The sequence below is a fragment of the Monodelphis domestica genome, chromosome 3, assembly GCF_027887165.1.
Source record: "Monodelphis domestica isolate mMonDom1 chromosome 3, mMonDom1.pri, whole genome shotgun sequence".
Taxonomy (NCBI): domain Eukaryota; kingdom Metazoa; phylum Chordata; class Mammalia; order Didelphimorphia; family Didelphidae; genus Monodelphis; species Monodelphis domestica.
The window spans coordinates 173,312,475-173,334,378 of record NC_077229.1 but is presented as its reverse complement, the minus strand read 5'-3'; the positions used below and the strand labels follow the sequence as shown (position 1 = coordinate 173,334,378).

At 37.3% G+C, this 21,904-nt stretch overlaps 1 protein-coding gene and 1 long non-coding RNA gene across 3 annotated transcripts in view; one reads left to right on the top strand and one right to left on the bottom strand.

The window, feature by feature from the left end:
- NIPAL2 (NIPA like domain containing 2) overlaps window positions 1-21,904 on the bottom strand; it is a 135,180-nt gene that overhangs the window by 6,470 nt on the left and 106,806 nt on the right. For both annotated transcript variants that reach the window (XM_001379874.5, XM_007488152.3), the window contains exons 6-9: window positions 18,682-18,778; window positions 8,377-8,512; window positions 6,264-6,352; window positions 952-1,015 (exon numbers count right to left, since the gene is read on the bottom strand). In XM_001379874.5, coding sequence (XP_001379911.2) covers window positions 952-1,015; window positions 6,264-6,352; window positions 8,377-8,512; window positions 18,682-18,778 — 386 coding nt within the window. The remainder of the gene's footprint in view (window positions 1-951; window positions 1,016-6,263; window positions 6,353-8,376; window positions 8,513-18,681; window positions 18,779-21,904) is intronic.
- LOC107651874 (uncharacterized) overlaps window positions 1-21,904 on the top strand; it is a 76,467-nt gene that overhangs the window by 17,666 nt on the left and 36,897 nt on the right. The gene's annotated exons all lie outside the window — the stretch shown is intronic.

The following is a 21,904-nucleotide window of genomic DNA, read 5'->3' as shown; positions in this document are numbered from 1 at the left end:
ACAGAGGAAAACATGAAATATCTTATTGAAAAAAACAACTGACCTAGAAAATAGATGTTGGAGAGACAATTTGAGAATTATTGGTCTACCTGAAAGCCATGAACAAGAAAAAAAATCTTAGACATCATATAATAAGAAATTATCAAAGAAAACTGCCCATAGATCCTTGAACAAGAAAAAAACCAAAACAACAACACTCAAGTTAGAATTTTATTAAGTAATCAAGATTGGTTGGGGGAGGGGAGGTGGCTAGGTGGCTCAGTGGATAGACAGCCAGGATTGGAGGTGGGGGGTGCTGGTTTCAAATATGGCCTTAGATATATCCTAGCTTTGTGGCCCTGGGCAAGTCACTTAACCCTAATTGCCTAGCCTTTGTTGTTCTTCTACCTTAGAACTGATATTTACTTATCAATTCTAAGTCAGAAGGAAAAAGTTTTTTTTAAAAGACATATACTAAAAACAGAATGTTATTAAGCCCCAGCCCAGAGCCTGCCCCAATACAATAACTCTCCTCTGTCAGACCTGCTCCAGGCACATGAGTGATCCTACAATTTGCCTAGGAGTATTTGCTAGGGAGTATCTCATGGATTTGTGTGGAGCTGACACAGACTATGATGGTGGGCTATGGACTGGGCCAAAGAGTTATTTTCCAGCTTGTGGTAGAACAGAAAATATCTGCCTCTCTTGGAGCTTTCAGAGAGAAAGACACTTTAATGACATATCACCTATTCAAAGAAAAAGAACAATGCCTAAAGATGCCAACTTTAAAAAAATCTTGCTGTTAAGAGCTAGGATTTTGGCCGTATTTTCTGATGTCCTGCTCTACATGTATAGCATCTGCTGCTAGTACTCCAGAGTATAAATGAAAGGATATATTACACATTCAAGTATTCAAAAAGGCATTTTTCCTCTCACCTTATTAGTTTTCTAGCCAGCTTTTGGAATACTTACCCAAAGAGGTACATTAATGCACCAAGCAATGTTGCCCCATGGAATTCCTGATAAAATATGATTCCTATAATGGGATCAAAGATAAAAGCAATTACATATTTGTCATGCCTTTAGCTGCATTATTATTCATTTCTAAAAAATGATGTTGTGACATTATTGGCTTGAAGTACAATGCTGTTGCTGTTGATGAGTTGTTTCAGTCATGGCTGAATCTTCATGACCCAATTTGAGGTTTTCTTGGCAAAGATACAGGAATGGTTTGTCATTTCCTTCTCTAGCTCTTTTGACATATGAGTAAACTGAGGCAAACAAGCATGTGTCTGAGTGATCCTGGGCAAGTCACTTAACCCCATTTGTACCCATTCTAAGAGAAAACTTCCCCACATATATGTAAATAAAAGTATATATGTCTATATATACATATGAATGAATGAAAAAACATTTCTTAAGTGTATGCCATATGCCAAGCACTTGCTAAGCCTGTGGGATACAAATTGAAAAGTAAGAGGTTCCAGTTTCCAGAGGAGCTCATATTTGAGTGGGGGAGACAATGTAGAGGAGATTTTAGCTGTACATACACATCGTATCACATGGCACTTGTTATTCATGTATGCATAACTCATATGAATGCACACAAATAGGAATTTCTTGATCTGGCTGAAGATTTTGTCTTCAAATAGTTCAGAATCTCTCACTAGTTTACACTTCTCCTTCAATTAGTCATCAAAAACTGCTTATTTTTGCTTTTAAAAAGTGTCCCTCTCTCTCCATTCTCACAGCCCAAACCTTAGATGGAGCCTACTTCATGTCTGAAGTATTTAATAGTCTCTGTCCTAACCTCTCCTCCCAAAGATCCACCCTGAATATTGCTGCCAGAATAATTTTCCTCAAGTGTTCCTTTAACCAATTGATTCCCTGTTCAAAACTTTTTGATGTATGCATCCCTGTGCCTTGTGTTAGGTCTAAAATTCTGCCGCATGGTTTTCATTTGAATGGAGGCTCCCTGATGACAGGGATTATCTTCTTTGTATTCCTTATGAAGTATGGTGTACAGAGTTAGGCTTTTACTTCATGTTTTCAAATGAACTGAATTAAATGGAATTGCCTTTCACTGGGATCTAGTCCCCAACCAACATTAATTTCCATTCATCTTCGATATGGGTAGCTAAGTGGTGCAGTGGATAGAGTGTCAGGCCTGGAGTCAGACTCATCTTTCTGAGATCATCTGGCCTTAGACAGATGCTAGCTGGGTGACCTGGGCAAGTCACTTGAATAGTTGTATTGTTTGTTAATCGCGTGATATGCTATTTGCCAATTGCATGCTTTGATGTCATACTGTTTGTTAATTACATGTTAACATATGCTGCACAGCTTGCTAATCATGCGATTGCATGTTATACTACTTGTTGACTTTACGTTGTTGCATGTTATGCCATTCGCTAATTGCATGTTACTGATGTGCTATTTGTTAATTGCATGCTAATGAATGTTGTACAGCATGTAAATTTTATGTTATTGTATGCTATGCCTTTTGTTAATTGTATGTTATTGCATCCTTTACTGTTTGTCAGTTTTGTTAATGTATACTGTACTGTTTGTTAGTTATATGCCATTGTGTGTTATACTATATTAATTGAATGCTAATCATTTGCTAATTGAATGTTAATGTATATTATAGTGTTTGCTAATTACATGTATAGCTTGTCAAGCACAGGCTATTGAATTATATCACATGTGTTGGTAGTATGTTACAGTATGTCATAGTGTTGGTTAATTATACACTGTACTATTTGTATGTTGTTACATGTAATAGTGTTTGTTAATTGTACATTGTAGTGTTTGTTAACTATGTTATTATATGTTATAGTGATTGCCAATCACATGTTATATACCTTGTCAATTGTATTTTATTGAATCATGTTAGATGTGTTGAGTATATGCTATTATGTCATAGTGTTTGTTAATTTTATATTATTGCATGTTGTGTTTGTTAATTGCACATTATAGTGTTTGTTAATTGTATGTTATTGTATGCTCTACTGTTTGTTAATTTCATGTGTGTCAGTTGCTTAATTTGGATGATAAAGTTTTTTGCACTACACTGTTACCATGTACACTATTACTTCTGCACCCTCACAATACCTAATACTGTGCTAAACATAAAGTAGAAGCTAAATAGAGACTAAATAAAATTACCATAGGGTTGGTATCCTCAGAGGACATGTGATCTGTAGCTTGTGGTGAAAGTAATACTTTTGGGATGGGAAGCTGGTCAGTAGCGAAATCATGCTAGTTGTCACTAATCTGAGGAATTTCTAGCTATTAATAACACCTTCCAATTGATTGGTATCATAAAAGCTGCCAAAGTGATTATCCTAAAATGCTGGCTGTCATCCTCTTCCTCAGTAAACTCCTGTGGCCCCTATTACCTCTGGGATCAAACTTAAAAGTCTTTGGGTGGCATTTAAAGTCCCTTATAAATTGGCCCTTTCCTATTTTTTCAATCTTATACTTTAATTCCCTCCATATACTTTCCAATTCAGCAATACTGGCCTTCTTGTTGTTCTTCTTGCCTTTTCACTGGCTGTTCTCAGACCTGGAATTTTCTCTTTCCAGGCATCTGTCTTATGACTTCCCTGAATTCTTTTAAGATGCAGCTTGAATCCTAATTACTGCAAGAGTCCTTTGTTACTATTCCCTTCTCTTTTTTCCCCAACTTCTCTCTAGTGCCTTCCTTCTAAGATCATCTCCCACCTAATTTGCATATATTTTGCATATACAGAGTTGTGTGAATGTTATCTCTCTCATTATTAGAACGTGAGTTCCTTGAGGTTAGGAATTGTGTTTTTTTGCTTTTCTTTATATCCTCAGAATATATCACAGCTCCTTGTACAAAGTGAGCATCTAATAAATGCTTGTTGACTGACTGAATGATTTGCTGAAGAGGGATGGTACTGTCTTGACATGAATATATGGAAGGATCATTACAACTAATGCAAACTAAGATTTTTATTTGTATTTTCTCTCCAACAAAAAAAGTTTCTTATGCATGTTAATATTAAATGTTATAGTATACATGTAAACAATGTTGACTTTATTCCTTTCTTTCTTTTCTAGTAGTGTGTGTGTGTGTATATATATATATATGTATATATATATGTATAGATAGATAGAGATAGAGACAAAGAGAGACAGAGACAGAGATAGAGGCAGGGAGAGAGAGAGACAGAGAGAGACAGAGGCAGGGAGAGAGACAGAGAGAGAGATGGAGAGACAGAGAGAGACAGACAGAGAGAGAGAGAGAGAGAGAGAGAAGGAGGGAGGGAGGAAGTTTTTTGATTATATTCTTGAGTTTTAAGTTCTCAACAAGAACAAAATGGTAGGATACCAGGATTAGACCTGATATTTCATTGGCATGGATACTCCCAGATAAGGAGATTCCTTCTACTAATATAGGTCAATACCTTCTTTGCAATTGAGAGAGTTTCCCAGAACATTGGAAGTTTAAATGACTTTCCCAGTTCCCACCATTGTTACTGTTTCAAAGGTGAGACTTCAACTCAGATCTACCTCAGTCCAAGGCCAGTGTACTAGTCACTATGCCATGCCGGTTAGAAATAGCCTAGACTTTTATTTCTTTTATTCAATATACAGATCCTCAACAAAAATTCCACCATCTTGTCTTCTTCTATTGTGAAGGTGGCTTTGTGTTCTTGAGTTTTAGGCAAAAATAATGTAAGCTCTGGGAAAATCTAATGAAACTACAATGGTTTTGAGCATGGACCTGGTTGAAAGGTTGTATGGATGTCTTTTGGCTGAAGACTAGCCTTGATAAATTTGGAGAGGTTTACCACCTGGTTGGCCTCGTGGGGATAATTGTTCTGGCTATAGCAATTCTTAAAGACCATCTACTAAGTTATAGAGGGGTTTAAAAACAGCATCAATGGAGAGAGAATCTAAACTGATTCCAGAACCTTGAAGCACTGGAATCTAAATGCAAAGTTCAAGAAACAGACTATAAATTATTTCTGAATATAGTTTTGTTTGCAAGCCACCCTGGTCTGCCAAACTGCAAAAATGACTGTATCAATTAAAAAATGCAGCTAGTTGGAGCAGTGGATAAAGCATCAGCCCTGGAGTCAGAAAGCCTCATCTCCCTGAATTAAAATCTGGCCATAGATACTTACTAGGTGTGTGACCCTAGATAAGTCAGTTAACTCTATTTACCTTAGTTTCCTCATCTGTCAAACTAGCTGCAGAAGGAAACGGCAAACCACTCCAGGATCTTTGCCAAGAAAACCCCAAATGGGGTCACAAAAGAGCTGGATATGACTGAAAATGATGGAACAACAACATTCGAAAATGAATAAATCACATTTTACAAAGAAAATGCATGAACTCGGCATTGGGAGATGAATCCCCCCAAAACACAGATGTGGCAGGTATACTGTTGGCCAAAAAAAATAGGACAAGCCACTCCTGTCAAACTTAGAAAAACTACAGCTGAATGAATATATGGTATTTTGATTTGGACCAAGTTTCTTAACTTTATATTATTTTTTCCTCATATTATTATTTTAGTCATGAAAAACAAACAAATACCCAACACTTTTCAGTCAAAAGCAAAAGAAATTTGTGCTTGGAGAAATTATTTAATCATGTTTAATCAAAATCCTCACCCTGGCATTAGAAGCCCTCGTAATCTGGCTCCCACCTACCTTTCCAGTCTTATTTCATATGACTCCCTTTCATGTACTTCCTTTCTCTTCTAGTCAAACTGGCCTGCTAGCTATTTGTGACATTCTGTCTCCTACCTATGAGCCTTTGCTGAGATACCCTGTGTCTGGAAGGCACTCCCAACTCACCTCTGCCTCAAAGAATCCTGAATTGTTGAAGAATTCTTGAAGAAAGTCCATCCATCAATTATGGGGAGATTGTTACCATCATCAATTTGAGAGAGGACTCAAATTGATCACAGATCCTAGAAGCATTGGAATCTATCTAATTACAAACTTCAATCCTCAGAAACTGACTATTAATTAATGATCCTAACAACTCAGGGGCCACCCTCCCATCCCCACAGTTGATAGCATTCTCTAATTCTTGGAATTATTTAGCATGACTTTCTATATATGTTGCAAGCACTTTTCTTTGAACATGGTCTATCACCTCCAGGAGAATATAAGTTCCTTGAGGGCAGGGGCTGTTTTACCTTGGTAAATATATCCACAATGCTTAACACAGTGTTGAGTGGAACTGAATGAACAATTGAATGCTCCTTTATATTCAATATCCATAACCTAGAAGCTTACCTGCAACTATGGCACTGGTAGAGAAGAAGATATGATTCAATGATACAACTGTGGTCATATCGTAGAGCTTCATGGCTTGGTTCAGAAACCTAGAGCAGAAGACAGTTCCTGACTCTTTGAGAAATTAGACTTGGTATTAGTGAAATTTTTAAGGTTTAAAGAGGTCTGTGGAGTTCGGCCATAACTACAAAGAGAAATTCACCAACAGAACATTCCAAACCAGCGGTCACAGCCTATATGCATTTGATGTATGAGATCAGATGTCAGTTTTTATGGTCTGTTTAAACCAACAACAGTAATAATGAAAAGTAATTAATCATGTTCAGAGGCCACGAGAAGTTTCAGTTGGAAGTATTTCAAGCTAGTATCACATTGGGATAGGCACTGGGATCTGTTAGACATCAGATTCTGGGAATAGCCGAACTGCCCATTGACATGCCTCATGCCAAGAAGAAGATGGAGAAGTCAAAGACTTGTCTAGGGTTTCAAAAACAATGATTGGTGCTCCAGCTGTAGAGCATATGTGAACAGCTCAGCCTCCCACTGGCTTCAGCCACTAACACAAGAAACACTCCATTTTTGTGGCACTCTGGAATGGAGATGCCCTTCTTTAAGTTGGGGATGGGGGGAGCTGGCACTAGAGAAGGCAGCTTTTTGCCCAATGTTGCAGAAAACTGATTTACTGAGAAGAAAAAATTAACAGGACAGAGAATAGCAAAATACAGGGACAGGCTTTATAAATGTCTGTGCTCATTAGAAATTCTACATATAGTTGAAAAGCTGTCTTTTTTTTTTTTCTTCTGGTAAGGAAATAAAAGCAAAACAACAGTGACAAAAGGTTGGGTTTCTCCACATTCCTCCTACGGATGCTCAATAGTCATCTTAGGAGAACATCCCTTGTTTAGAAGGGACATCTACTGAATGAGCAGCTGGGCCAGTGTACAGACTGGAGCAAGGAAATTCTCTCTCTCTCTCTGAACATGGCCTGATATTCCCCAGCTGGCATTGGAATTTGCTGATGCTAGACCACTGAGAAGTTATTTTTGTGTGACATTTTTGGGGGAACATAAAACTTCTTTTAAAGACCATATGGCTGATTCAAGAGAGCGTAGCAGGCAGAGGAGTAATCACGCTTTGAAAGGGAGTGGGGGAATGGATCAAAGCAATCAAGGGAAGGGAAAGAGAAGGGAGGGAGATATGGGAGGAGGGGGGAGAGATATAGACAGAAGCAGAGAGAGGGAGACACAGAGACACACAGAGAGAAGGAAAAAGTCAGAGATTTTTAATGTAGACACCATGCAATAATCACTTAGTGGCTGACAAGCACAAGGTTAGTTCCAGTGGAAGACAAAAGTTCTTAGGAAAAGATTTCCCTCCCAGCCAAATGTCTGGTTTCTTCCATCTCTGGGCAATTAATGAACATGAGCTAAGAGATGAAGGTGAAAGGTTCACGGATTTCCTATATTTAGAATGAAATCCCTGGATGTGGACTTAGCCCTGTGATTTATTGCTAATGACAATATATGTAACATGGATATTAATTACAAGTATGAGAGCATCAGGAAAGCATCAAAGTGCACTTAACTGGATTATGTAGCACTTTAAAAATCACAAGACATTAAGGTTCTGTTGAAAGAGAGAGACAGAGACAGAGAGAGACAGAGAAGGGGAGAGAGAGACAGAGAGAGAGACAGAGAGAGTCAGAGAGAGACAGAGACAAAGGAGAGAGACAGAGACAGAGAGAGACAGAGAAGGGGAGACAGAGACAGAGAGAGACAGAGACAGACAGAGAGAGAGAGACAGAGAAGGAGAGAGAGAGAGACAGACAGAGAGAGACAGAGGAGAGAGAGACAGAGACAGAGAGACAGAGACAGAGAGAGAGAAACAGAGAGAGAGACAGAGAGAGACAGAGAGAGAGAGAGAGAGAGAGAAGCCCCTCATGACTAGATGAGAATGACAAAGCAAGACAGAACAGCAAGCTGTGAGCTCAACAAACATAGAAACAGGCTGGCTATACCTCATTGTAATCATCCTGTGTAATCAGCGCACATCAATGCTCAGAGCAACAGAGAGGAAGGCTGAAAGATTAGGAGGGATGTAAGAGCTGACTTACTTGACCTGGAATATACAAGAAGCTATCATGATGATGAACATGATATAGAAGATAGGGTAGGTTAGCTGCATTTCCCCCTTCACGGAGAGAATGATCATGCTTGACACTGCCTTCACTGAAATAACAGTCATGGAGGCTAAAAAAAAAAGAAAAGAAAAAGAAAATCTTTGATTATTTATGGTATAAACAAATATCTCAAATTTTTGACATTTTAGGATCATCAACTAGTCATATTCATTTATATTTAGTTCATTCATTCTTTCACTCACCAAGACCAAAATTGAACTTGAATTTTGTTCAATGTCTCTCTTCTTTCTGATTATCTATTAATGTCTAGGATATCCAGGTTCACAATTCAGGTGCCATCATTAATTTCCCATTCTCTGAAGTCTTCCATAGCCAATTAATTGAAAGTCTTGTTATTTTTTCTCTGTATATATCCTTTTCTGTATCTGGATATATACATATATATATATATATATATATATATATATACCTCTTGTGTGTATGCATATATATATATATGCACATACACATATATATATCCCCTCTTCTCTTCTGACACTAAAACTGCCATCACTTTAGTCATCATCCTGCCTCAATTCTCTTCTTACTCCAACCCATTCTCTACTCAGCTGTCAAACCAATCTTTTATTTTTAAACCCTTATCTTCTGTCTTAGAATCAATACTGTGTATTGGTTCCAAGGCAGAAGAATGGCAAGAGCTAGGCAATGGAGGTTAATTGACTTGCCCAAGGTCACACAGATAGGAAGTGTCTGATGTCAGATTTGGACCCAGGACTCCTGTTTTTAGGCCTGGCTCTCAATCTACTGAGCCACCCAGCTGCCCCCAAACTGATCTTCTTAAAGCACCAGCATGACCATGTCCCCCCCTTTCCCCATTCAAAAAATTCTAGTGACTCCCCATCTCTTCCAGGATCAAATACAAAATCAAAGCTCTTTATAACCATGTCCCCTTCCTAACTTTCTGCTTTGCTTCTACTTGACTCCCCTCCACAAACTCTACAATCAGTTGGCATTGGCTTCCTTGCTGTTCCTCACACCTTCCACTCTATTTCCTATTTCTAAGTATTGGGGGTGGGGCTTTCACTCCTCATTTTCCCTCCTGGCTTCTTTTGAGTCTCAGCTAAAATTTCATTTTCTAGAGGAAGTTTTCCCCAATCTCCTTTGATCTCAGTGCTTTCCCTCTGAGACTACCTCCAACTTAGCTGATGTGTATGTATCTTGTTTGTACAAAGTTGTTTGTATATTGTCTCCCCCATTAGACTGTGAGCCCCTTGAGAGCAGTGACTCTCTTTGTCTTTCTTTACTTCCCCATTGCTTAACTTAGCATGGTAGTGCATGGTACATAGTAGGGGCTGAATAAATGCTTGCTGATTGACTGATAGGACAACCATGTATTAATCACCTACTGTGTCATGGGACTATGTTATATGACATGGATAGGAAAAAGAAAAAGAAAATATCCATGTCCCTCAAGGAGCTTATGTCTTATTGAGGGGAATCAACAGGATTGCAGATAAGTAAATATAAAGTATGTACAATTTAAATATAAAGTCATTTTGAGGACAGGGAGGAGGGACTCCTGGGATCAGGGTTCAATGAAGTTGGGGTAAAGAGGAGTGTATCCCAGGCAATGAGAATAGCCTATGGAAAGGTATGGAGGGAGAGAATTAAATAGTTTTTATGGGATGCAAGTAGGACAACTTTATAGGAAGGGAAGAGAGGGGAAAAGAAGGGAAGGGGAAATGGGAAAGGAAGGGAAGGCAAGGGGAGAGAAGGGAACAAGAGGGGAGGGGAGTGAAGGGGAAGGAAGGGAAGAGAGGAAGAAGTGAGGGAAGGGAGGGAATGGGGAAGGGGGAGAGTCATGAAGAATAGGACATGACTGAAATGATGGAACAGCAGCAAGAGGTAAATGAGACAGAAGAGTGAATTTGCCTTCAGAGTTGCAAATTCTGGCTGACTGGAAAAGTGGTGATGTCCTCTACAGAAATAGGAAAGTGAGGAAGAGAGGAGGGTTTGGGGTAGGAGGAAGTAAGATAGAAAGATAAGTTCTGCTTCAGGCATGTTGAGTTCAAGATGCCTCCATTATCATGCCAAATGTATCTTAAAATAATTTGCCTCCGGACACAAATCCGATAAAGTGATTGATAACCTTTATCTTAGGGCTGAGTTGGAAGGTTGTTGAAATAACCACTCAGGAATGCAGATGGGGCTGTGTGATTTTGAAAAAATCCATGTGCAACATACTAATTTGCCAGCCTTAATGATGAAAGACCAAAACTGAAGCTATAATTACAGGAAGACAAGAAAGGAGAAAAACAATGAAAGAAAGGGATGAGAAAAGTAAGGTTGTCCAAGTGAAATTAATGAGCAAAATGGCCATCAGCCTACACTGAAAAACGAAATATCAAAACAAATGAGTGGAGAAGATACTGAAAGCCAGCTATATGCTTCTCAATCTGCCAACCATCATAGTAAATTCACATCTGATGGTAGGCCCAAAACCTCTGGGTTAAGGGGAAAGGAAGAGGGGGTGGGGAGGAAGCTAGTCATTCTTGCAACAGGCTACCTCCATTCTAGGGATACTTCCACCTGCCTGTTGCCCTGGCTCGTCTTTTAAAGAAGCCCCTAAACTTTCATCTTAGAAATGTTTAGCTTCAGTTCCTCAGTACCTATTTGCTAAGGTCTCTACCAATTAGAGGTGACCTAGAGCTTGCCCATTCCCCCAAAATCTGGTCCTCTTTGATATCCAGGAATAACCCTCCTATGTGGGACAGCACACAAGAGTGAGCAAGAACATGGCTTAAATTGAGTGTCAGGGCAAAATGGCACCTCTCTCTTGGATCACTGCTCTGCTTCTTCCTTCTGCCAGAACTAAAAGATCAAGTCATTAAAGGCCAGGACCCTATGTATCTATCTATCCATGATCCATAGAGGGTACCTTTATTTTATACTCAATTATTGCTAATATAATAATGAATAATAATGGTATTTGTATAAAACATTAACATAGGTAAAGTGCATTACAAACTTTATCTCATTTAATACTTTGTGAGGTAGATGCTATTATTATCCCAATTTTTATTGGTGGTGGGGAAGGCTGGAAATGTGACAGTAAGTGACTAGCCTGTGGTAAATGTCTGAGGCAGGATTTGAACTTAGTACTTCCTAACTCCAAATCCCGCACTCTTTCCATGCATCACCTTGCTGTCTACCTTTCCCTTCTTCCTTTAACTGGTTTTCTTCATGCTTTCCTCTGTTTTATTAATTACCTTTTCTTGTATGAAATAAAATGTGCCTATGACAATTTTTAATTGGCATATTTTTAACATTATTGGTTGGTTTGTTCTTCTGGAGAAATATGCCTCCCTGCACCACAGAAAGAGGACTGAAGGGGGCAGCTGGGTAGCTCAGTGTGTTGAGAGCTAGGCCTAGAGACAGGAGGTCCTAGGTTCAAATCTGACCTCAGACACTTCCCAGTTGTGTGACCCTGGGCAAGTCACTTGACCCCCATTGCCTAGCCCTTACCACTCTTCTGCCTTGGAGCCAATACACAGTATTGACTCCAAGACGGAAGGTAAGGGTTTAAAAAAAAAAAAGAAAGAAAGAGGACTGAAGAAGGCTAGAGCTCTCCTGTTCTATTAAGTTAGGTAGAATTGTCATTTTTATTATACTAACTCATCCTACCTATAAATGATTAATACTTTTCCAATTGTTTATATCTAGTTTTATTTGTGTGGAAAGTGTTTTGAAGTTGTGTTCATATAGTTCCTGTGTTTGTCTGGCAGATAGATTCTCAAATATTTTATAATGTCTGGAGAGATTTTAAATGGAATTTCTCTTTCTAACTCGCTGCTGAGCTGTGTTGGAAATATATAGAAATGCTGATAACTTATGCGGGTTTATTTTGTATCCTGCAACTTTGCTAAAGTTGTTGATTATTTCAATTAGCTTTTTGGTTGAATCTCTAGGATTCTTTAAGTAGACCATCATGTCATCTGCAAAGAGTGACAGCTTAGTCTTCTCATTGCCTACTTCAATTCCTTCCATTTCTTTTTCTTCTCTTATTGCTAAAACTAGCATTTCTAGTATGATATTAAATAATAGAGGTGATCATGGGCATCCTTGTTTCCCTCCTGATCTTATTGGTAAAGCTTCTAACTTATCCCCATTGCAAATGATGCTTGCTGATGGTTTTAGATAAATACTACCTATTATTTTAAGGAAAGGCCCTTTTATTCCTGTACTTTCCAGTGTTTTCAATAGGAATGGGTGTTGTATTTTGCCAAAGGCTTTTTATGCATCTATTGAGATAATCATGTGATTTTTGTTGGTTTGATTATTGATATGGTCACGTATGTGGATGGTTTTCCCAATATTGAACCAGCCTTGTATTCCTGGTATAAATACCACATGGTCAAAACTATGATAACTTGCTGTAGTTAGAGCTCTCCAGTTCTAGACAGCTCCTCCCCAGCCCTCACACAAGACAGGGTGTTCATTTCTACCATTGAGGGAAAAGTGTCATACCAATGGTCTTTGAGATAGGGTAAATAGTCACAAATGTGTGTACATGTGTATGTGTGTGCAGTCTGTGTGTCTCCTCTATAAAGACACACAAAATAAATGTAAAATTCATCATTCATTCATTCATTCATATATGTAATATATACACATATGTATATATACATATATAATTCAGCTCCATCAATGAGAGTCCCAATCCAATGGGCTTTGGGATAGGGCTAACATTCACATATGTATGTATATATGTATGTATGTATGTATAGTCTTTCTTTATATACAGACAGAAGATAAATATATAATTCATCATTCATTCATATATATTTATATTTAATTATTCATCTATATCAATGAGGAGAGGGTCCCATACCAATGGGTTTTGGGACAGGGTTTAATGCCAGTGGGCTTTGAGATGGGGTTTATATTCATACTCATACAGACATATATATATATATATATATATATATGATATATATAGACTAAGGTTTACATGAATACACTTAAACATATATGGATGTGTTTGTGAATATAAACCATATTTCTTCCCTTCATATATGCAGTCCATATATATTTCTTATTTCAGACATGCATACATGCACACACATATTATATATATATATATATATATATAAACACACACATATCTACATTTATATCAATCTTGTCTCATTCATGCAGACCATACATAAAAGAAGAGGCCACACATACACACATTTTATACATAAGTGTTTAGATGTTACCTTTCCAGTGGTATTTGAGCCCCTTGGGAGTTTTTTTATCTTTGTATCCCCAGACCTCAGAGGTATTTTAGATATTTAAACTGTGATTTAAACCAATATTTATCACCTAGAAGGTACTTAATAAATGCTTATGGACTTAATTCCTCAAAAGCAATTGCCACAGATTGTCATCTGTTCTACTGGTAAATGCCTGGATGTTACTGAGAAAATATCACTAGATAACTATGGCTAAATGAAACTGGTCCATTCTAGGTATTTAAGTAAGTAAATCCCTGTGCTAGGTCAATAATGGCCCTTTGTCTTCTGTGTTAACAAGAGAAGGGCCTCTCTCCCTGGGAACAAATATTTCATAAGTTCCAAACATTAATGGAGATGAGAAAGAAATGACTCATCAAGCATGACAAATCTTACATCAATATTTAATATTAAAGCAAGGGAGCTCTTCCTGCTACAGTGAGTGTGTCACTGAAGGAAGGCAGAAGATGTTTTTTTCTTTTTGATCTTGGGCCCTGTGAAGTTCCTGTGGCAAATAATAGCACCTGATGACAATCTGGCCATCACCCACAGCGAGTTTAAAAAAATAATCGTCTTTTATTGGGATTTGAACTTTTAATTATAAATCAAAGGGACTGGGGAGAAGAAAATATTGCTTTTATAGTAGTTTTTGGCTGAGTTAGAAACCAGGCTTGTATCCATTTCACAGTGTACCACAGTTTTACTCTTTTCTGCTCCTGAAAAGATAATTATTTCTCACTTTACATGAAAAGGGAGCACGTCAAGAAGAGCTTTGTACTGCCCATTTAGAAGAGTCCATACATTTCCTTTCCCAAAGCATTGAGAAAAGATAGTTTTCTAACCCATTCTATCTAGATGGGCACAGAGATCCATATGTGAATTAGGTCAGTTCTCTGAAGGATAAATCCTTATACATAAGGGAAAAATTATAGCATTTTGCTCTAGCAACTTCCAGCTTGGGCTCTCTCTCTCTCTCTCTCTCTCTCTCTCTCTCTCTCTCTCTCTCTCTCTCTCTCTCTCTCTGTCTCTCTCTCTGTGTCTCTCTCTTTTATTAGGGTCAGAGATTTAGAGCTAAAAGGGACCTTCCAGTGTTAATGGTTATTCAATCCAATCCCCTCATTTTACAGATGAGAAAACTGAAGTCCAGAACTATGTTGATTTGCCCAGGGTCACAGAGCTAATAAGTAAGTGCCCAAGGCAAGACAATTTAATATAATCAAAATTATCTATTTTCTCTTCTATAATTGCCTCCATTCTTTGCTCGGTAAAAATCATCCCCCTCTCCAGAGCTGTGAAAGATATACGATATGCTTCTTTCTCTCTTTTTTATGGTATGAGCTTTAATATTCAGGTCACGTTTCCATTTTGAATTTATTGTAGAATATGTTGTAAGATGTTTGTCTAGGCCTAAATTCTGCCAGAATGCTTTCCAGTTTTCCCAGTGGTTTTTATCAAATAAGGAGTTCTTTCCTGGGTAATTTATGTTTTTAGATTTATCAAACATTGGAGTTATTGAGTTCAATTATTTCAAATTCTTCCTTGTCTTGTCTGTTCCGTTGATCTACTTTTCTCTTATTTAACTAGTACCAAATGGTTTGGATGATTGCTGCTTTATAATATATTTGGGGTCTGGAAGTGCTAACGCTCCTACATTCCTAATTTTTTTCATTCTTTCTCTTGATATGCTAGGTCTTTTTTTCCCTTGCAACCATGAGCCATCACCTCATTCTTACTTTCTGTAATTACAGCAACTGAACTGGTGGGGAGGAAAAACAAATACTCCTTACTGCTAGGAGAATGTAAATTCTTTAGGGGCAAATATGGTTTCATTTTTGTCTTTGATTCCCAGCATTTAACATTGTACCCTGTGTGTGGTAAATACTTAATAAATATTTGTTAAATCTTTCTCACTAAATCCTTGACCGTGGCAATCACTGTTTTATATAGCTTTAGTTTTTCTTCAATTACAGTAGAGCAAATTCTCCCCACTCAGAATTCCCCCAATTAACTGTCCTTGGAATTAGTCCCTCCATTTTTGTCTAGGATTTAGGTTGTTTGGTTATTTTTGAGTTGTGGCTGACTCTTAATGATTCCATTTTGGGCTTTTGGGGGCAGAAGTGGTTTGCCATTTCCTTCTGCAGTTCATGTTTCAGATGAGGAAATTGAGGCAAACAGGGTTAAGTGACTTGCCCAAGGTTACATAACTAGGAAGTCTCTTATGTTGGATTTGAACTCAGGAAGATAAGTTTTCCTGACTTCATGCTCAGCACTCTATCCACTGTACTACCAAGGAACCGTTCCATCTAGCTCTGGGCCTTCAAAACAGTTTGGCATAGAAGAGCTCTTTCAGCTCCCATTCTCACTTGCTGTTGCCTTTATTCTAGCTCATAATGAGTATATCGGTTAATAAGAATATTTTTTGTTGGTCTTTCTAGAGTTTTTGATCAGATTAAAAAGCCCCTGTTTCTCATTCTCTGAAACTACCCTCTCCTCATCGTAATGCAGAAGAATGGTTTTCATACTTAGTTGTTTCCCTTGATTAATAATAACAATGTTAATAATAGCTAGTATTTATATGTTGTGTGAAAAGCATTTTACAAATATTACTTTATTTGGTTTTCACAATAATCCTGGGAAGTAGGTACTATTATTAGCTCCATTTTACAGTAGAGGAAATTGAGGCAGACAAAGGTTAAGTGACTCCTCCAAGGTCACTTGAAAAAAAAAAGTAGTACTTCTAGTAGTACTGCTAGGAAGTGGTAGAGACTGGTTTTGAACTCAGGTCTATCTTGATTCAAAATCCAACACTCTATCCATTTTGCCACCAAGCAGATTTATCATCTCTCCAGTTTTTTCTTTTGGAAAGAAAAATGTTCTAAATTTCTCCCTCTACCTCCTGATCACTAGCTTAGCTGGGTGTGGAGCAGAATAAAATTCTGCTCAATTGTTTCCATAGTAACCAACACAAATAGGAGACAATAACTGGGCTCTTGATCTGAAGGATTCAAGGTCCCAAAAGAAAGAGGTTTGCATCTTTATATTCACCTGAGAGTAGTTTATGCTACTTTGAGTCAGACTACTAGGGGGGAAGTAAATCGTCTCTCGAGGGCAGGTCCTGTAAACTCTGAGTCTAAAAGCTGATGGTAATCAGGACAATACCAGGCTGTTCTTGATGGCAAAAATCAGGCAAAATTCCAGGGAGGGGATTGATAACAAACAAAAATGTAAGGAAACTCTTAAAAGGTAGTTGGCACAGTGGATAGATCAACTGGCCTGGAATCAGAAAGATTTGAGTTCAAATCTAGCTGTGTGACCCTAGACAAGTCACTTAACCGCTTTTGCCCCAGTTTCCTCATCTTTAAGATGAGCTGGATAAGGAAATGGCAAAACACTCTAATATCTTTGCCAAGAAAATTCCAAATGGACTCACAAAGAATCAGACACAACTGAAATGATGAAACACCACCACTACACCATCATCAGTAAGTCAAATGCCTCATGTAGGTGTATAAGGATGAAAGTGAGAGGAACCAGTAAAAGATACAGAGTGTATTTGCCCAGTCATCAATTTCCACATCTTGTGTCTTAGTACAGAAAAATAAATCCCACAAACACAAATATATGATATAAATAAGTAACCAAGGAATCCTGTTTTCTGACTTGCTAGTTTGATATCAGGCAGGTTTTGATTTTTTTTTCTGATTCATCATTGCTTGTCAGCTTTTTCTCTAAAGATTTTTTATTCATGTCTTTTGTTTTTACATCCCTGTCATTTTCGACTATATCACTTACCCCAGTGTTCTAATCTCCTAATAACTGAACCTTTCTCTTTTAATAGAAAAACAGTTGAAATATCCAGTAGAAAGATTGTGTCTAATAATACATGCAATATTCCGCCCTGGTAGTGCCCCACCTCTTTTCTGAGTGGAAGAAGATATGTTTAATTTGGCTTCCTTTTAGTGCTATTTTCATTTTCATTGTTGGAATGAATTAAAAAAAAAAAACCCTTATATATTTAGCTCTTATATGACAGGCGCTGTGCTAAGTGCTGGGAATTCAAATATAAAAAGTGAGACTTTCCTTCCCCCTAAGGAACCTACATTTTAATAAAGGGATATAAGGCATGAAGGGAAGAGGTGGTAGGGGGAAGGAAATGAAAGGGAAGGGAACAAGCATTTATTAAGCCCTACTATGTGCCAGGCACAGTGTTAAGCACTTTATTCACAGGGATATTGAGCCTTTGTGGTTGAAATGCTTATGCATATTGTTCTGGTTCTGCTTATGTTATTTGGTATCAGTTCTTGGCAATCTCCATGTTTCTCTGAATTCTTCATATTCATCATTTCTTACTATCACAATACTATTATATTATATTCGTATGCCATGGTTTGTTCTGCCATTCTTTCATTCAATTAATAAACACTTATTAAGTCTCTATTATTGATAGATACTATGTTAGGCACTGGTGATACAAAAATAAAGAATGAAGCAATACCTAATCTCAAGGAGCTCCCAACTGATGGACACCTGCTTTTTTTTTTCTTTCTGTTTTTTACTTTCTTGTTACCAATCAGTGAGATGGCTGGGTCAATCAATGGGTATGAAAAGTCTAGTTATTTTCCTTATACGTTTCCAAACTGGTATTCACAATGGTTAGACCAATTCACAGCTCCTTCTACTTATAGTTAATTTTTCTGGCCATGTGAAGTTTCAGTTAGAATCATCAATTTGCTATTAGGAAGGAACCATAAATTATCCACATACAAGCAGAAATAACATACAAGGAGAAATACTAAGATTTTTTTAAAAAAGCAATCAGTTACAGTAATAGGTAAACTTTAGAATTGTCTCAAAGTGAGTAAAAAATAAAATAGGGTGGAATATTGTAGTTGGCTGAGACTTTTCCTTGAGGCATATTCTACAAAAACATCAATAAAATTCAATATGTGACTTCACAGTATGAGTGGAAGACAGAATAAGAAAATGAATGAAAAGTTCTTACCCAGAAGTGCCACAAGTGTCAACAAAATGACAATATGCTTCATATCCTTTCTTTTATAGAAATACAGCAGGATGCAGAATATTAATATTTCTAAGATCTGGAAATGAAAGGGAAAGGTTATGCTATTCAAAAATAGAATGTGTGTTTCACTCAAAGTCTTTGAAATGTCACATCTCTCTTCTTGGTTGTGTAACACTTGTCATCTCCCCCTACTTCAGTCCATAGTGGAAGTGATTGATTTATTGAGGATCTTTTGAGCTAAAAGAAAAAATTAACTCCATCCCTAATAAGTCAAACTATTAAAAAAAAAAACTATTACCATACATTTTCTCACCTGTGAGATTTCCCTCTTCATCTGCATTATTTTTTTACTTTACCTTTTAATTTCTCATTTGTAGATCTTTAAACATAAAACAGCTTATTTCATGCTTTGGGAGACAGGGAGAGAGAGATGCTAACTTCGGGAAGAAATCATCAGCCTTTTGATAGAGTGATTAGAGTCTAGATGCTTAGAAAAATAGAACTAGAAGGGATTTCCAGTTTACAATTATAGTTTCCAGCAGGAAGCAACCTTTCAGATCATCCTATGTAGAATGATCCTTATTCTTTTTTGGTGTCAAACTCCTTTTGGCAGTCTGGTGAAGCCAATGGATGCTTTCTCAAAATACTGTTTTTAAGTAATTAAAAGAAATGCTAAATTTCACTTAGAGGTTAGTAAAAATTAAGGTGTGAATTTTCTCCTATCCAACTTTAAGTACCCCTGGAAATCTATGACTCCAGGTAAGAATCTCCAATCTAATCCAATCCTCTTATTCTACAAATGAGAAATGGAGGCTGACAAAGTTCACACATATCACTTATCCAAAGGGCAAAGGCAAAATTTGAACCTAGGTCTTCTGATTCTAAGTCAAGTCTTCTTTATAGAAGATTTCTAAATCATCTAGTAGAGACATCTAAAAAAGATATCCAAGAATAGATACTTGAAACCTGCAATGCTTTTTCACTGAAGTGTTGTTCTTTTTCTTAGGTTGAACCTAAATCAGTCTGGTTTAATTTATTTCCTTTTGCTTGGTTATTCATGGACATGGAAAATAATACATTGATCTTTTCTCATTCAAAACCTTTTATGTGAGCATGGGATGTTGAAGATGGCAATCAGTTTATGTTTGAATCTTCTTTTCTTCCAACCAAATGACCCCATTTGCCCCATAACTCTTTTAACTTTTCTGTATAGTGCTTATTTTCTAATCTTTTCATTTAATGTAATAGAACAATGCTCAGGAAACCATTAGTTAACCTCCTACCTCTTTGCCTTTTAACTCATGCTGTCATGAAAACATTAGGTATTTCCATCTCCCTCTAGCTCATCAATCATTAATACTGAGCTCCTTTTAACTCATGTCCTCATTTCCCACAATATACTCCCTTTCTCCTTCTCCAATACTGAAGCTATAAACAAGCATCACTCAGGCACCAGCCCCACAGGACAACCACAGACATGCACCATTGCATATAGTTCTGAGATCAACTCTCTTTACAACTTCACTCAGAGGGTGACAGCTGAGTGAATCTGGCATGCAGATTAGTGAGTCTGTCCTATGATGGACTCTTTCTTTTTTCTTTTCTGGAGGGTAGTTGTTATCAACTTTCCATATATCACTTGTCTTGCTGTGTCCCCACTGTGGTTTCATATAAATAAAACATGAGTTCCTATCATTCAAAAATGATTTGGATTGCCTATGAGTACTGGAACTTGGTTAGAAACTGCCTTATAAGACATGAGGTCACATAGCTCTCAATAAAAAGGCTTCTAGAAGCAGCTGACTCGGCATGATTAATAATGGCAGAGGGTTTCCCTCATAACCCTTCACCCCATGCTGAAGATAAGATTTTTCTCTTTTAAAAATGTCATTATCAAAGAGGCAGTAAATTATGTAGTTTCTAAGAACAGATACAATTTTTAAAAAACATTGTGACAGATTGCCATGCTCCATCTTAGAAATCAGAAAGAAAAATCAGTAATTATAACAATTGTAATCAACAATCAACACTTACTGTGTCTATTATGGGGTTTAAGCAAGGTGCCAGGGAGGTAAGGTTAGATATCTTGGATCTTGCTCTCCATTGAGCCTACATCCACAGAATCTATTTCCTCTCCAAAGTCTTTGATGGTATATTTTGATGTTGCCTCCCAGTCCAATGGACATAAAAGATGCCAAGTCTTTTTTCCTAAGGTCCAAATATGGACCATAGTTCACCTATTAGCAATTCCTATTCTAAAATAAGACTTCTACCTCCCTACCTTCCATCTTAGAATTAATACTATGTATTGTTTTGAAGGAAGAAGGACAGTAAGGGGTGGTTAAGTGATTTGTCTGGGGTCACACAGCTAGGAAGTGTCTAGGGTTAGATTTGATCCCAGGACCTCCCATTTCCAGGCCTGGTGCTCTATCCACTGAACCACCCTGTAGCACCTCCTTGACAAAATCTATGCTGCAACTGTGTTGGAGTAGACATCAGTGATGTTACAGTTGCAGTACTGTACTTTCCCTTTTCTCAGATTATTCCTTTAAGTGTTCTCCATCTGCTCCTAATTCTGCCTATTGGAGTCCTAGTCATCCTTCTAAATCCAAATCCCCCTCCCTTTCTCCCCCACCCCATTTCCTGATCTATGTTTCACTCATATATATATATATTTTTTTCTTTTAGTGAATTACAGCAAAACATCTCCATCCAAATGATAAGAAACCCAAATGTTCAAGCAGTCCAGTATGAAATTTAAATTTATAAAAAAAAGAAGGAAGTTTAGTTGAAAGGAGTGATGAGACACTGAGGATGCTGAGAAGTTAGCTGTCAACATCAATCAATGTCAATGTTTCAGTTCCTCTGAATACTATACAAACTCTCCAACTTGGTATTTAATTCTCTTCACAGTCTAACTCCAACTTACCTTTTCCAGGCTTATGGCACATACCTTCCTTTCACACCTTCTGTGTTCCAGTCAAACTAAAATACTTGCTGTTCCTTGAAACTAGCATTCCATCTCCCATCTATTATTATTGCTATTATTAGCTATTGTTATTATTTACACATTCTATGTTCCAACCTCAAATATTTGCTCTTTCTAGAAATTAGCATTTCATCTTCTATTATTATTGTTATTATTTATATATTCTATACTCCAAACTAGAATACTATTTCAAAAAAAATTGGCATTCCATTT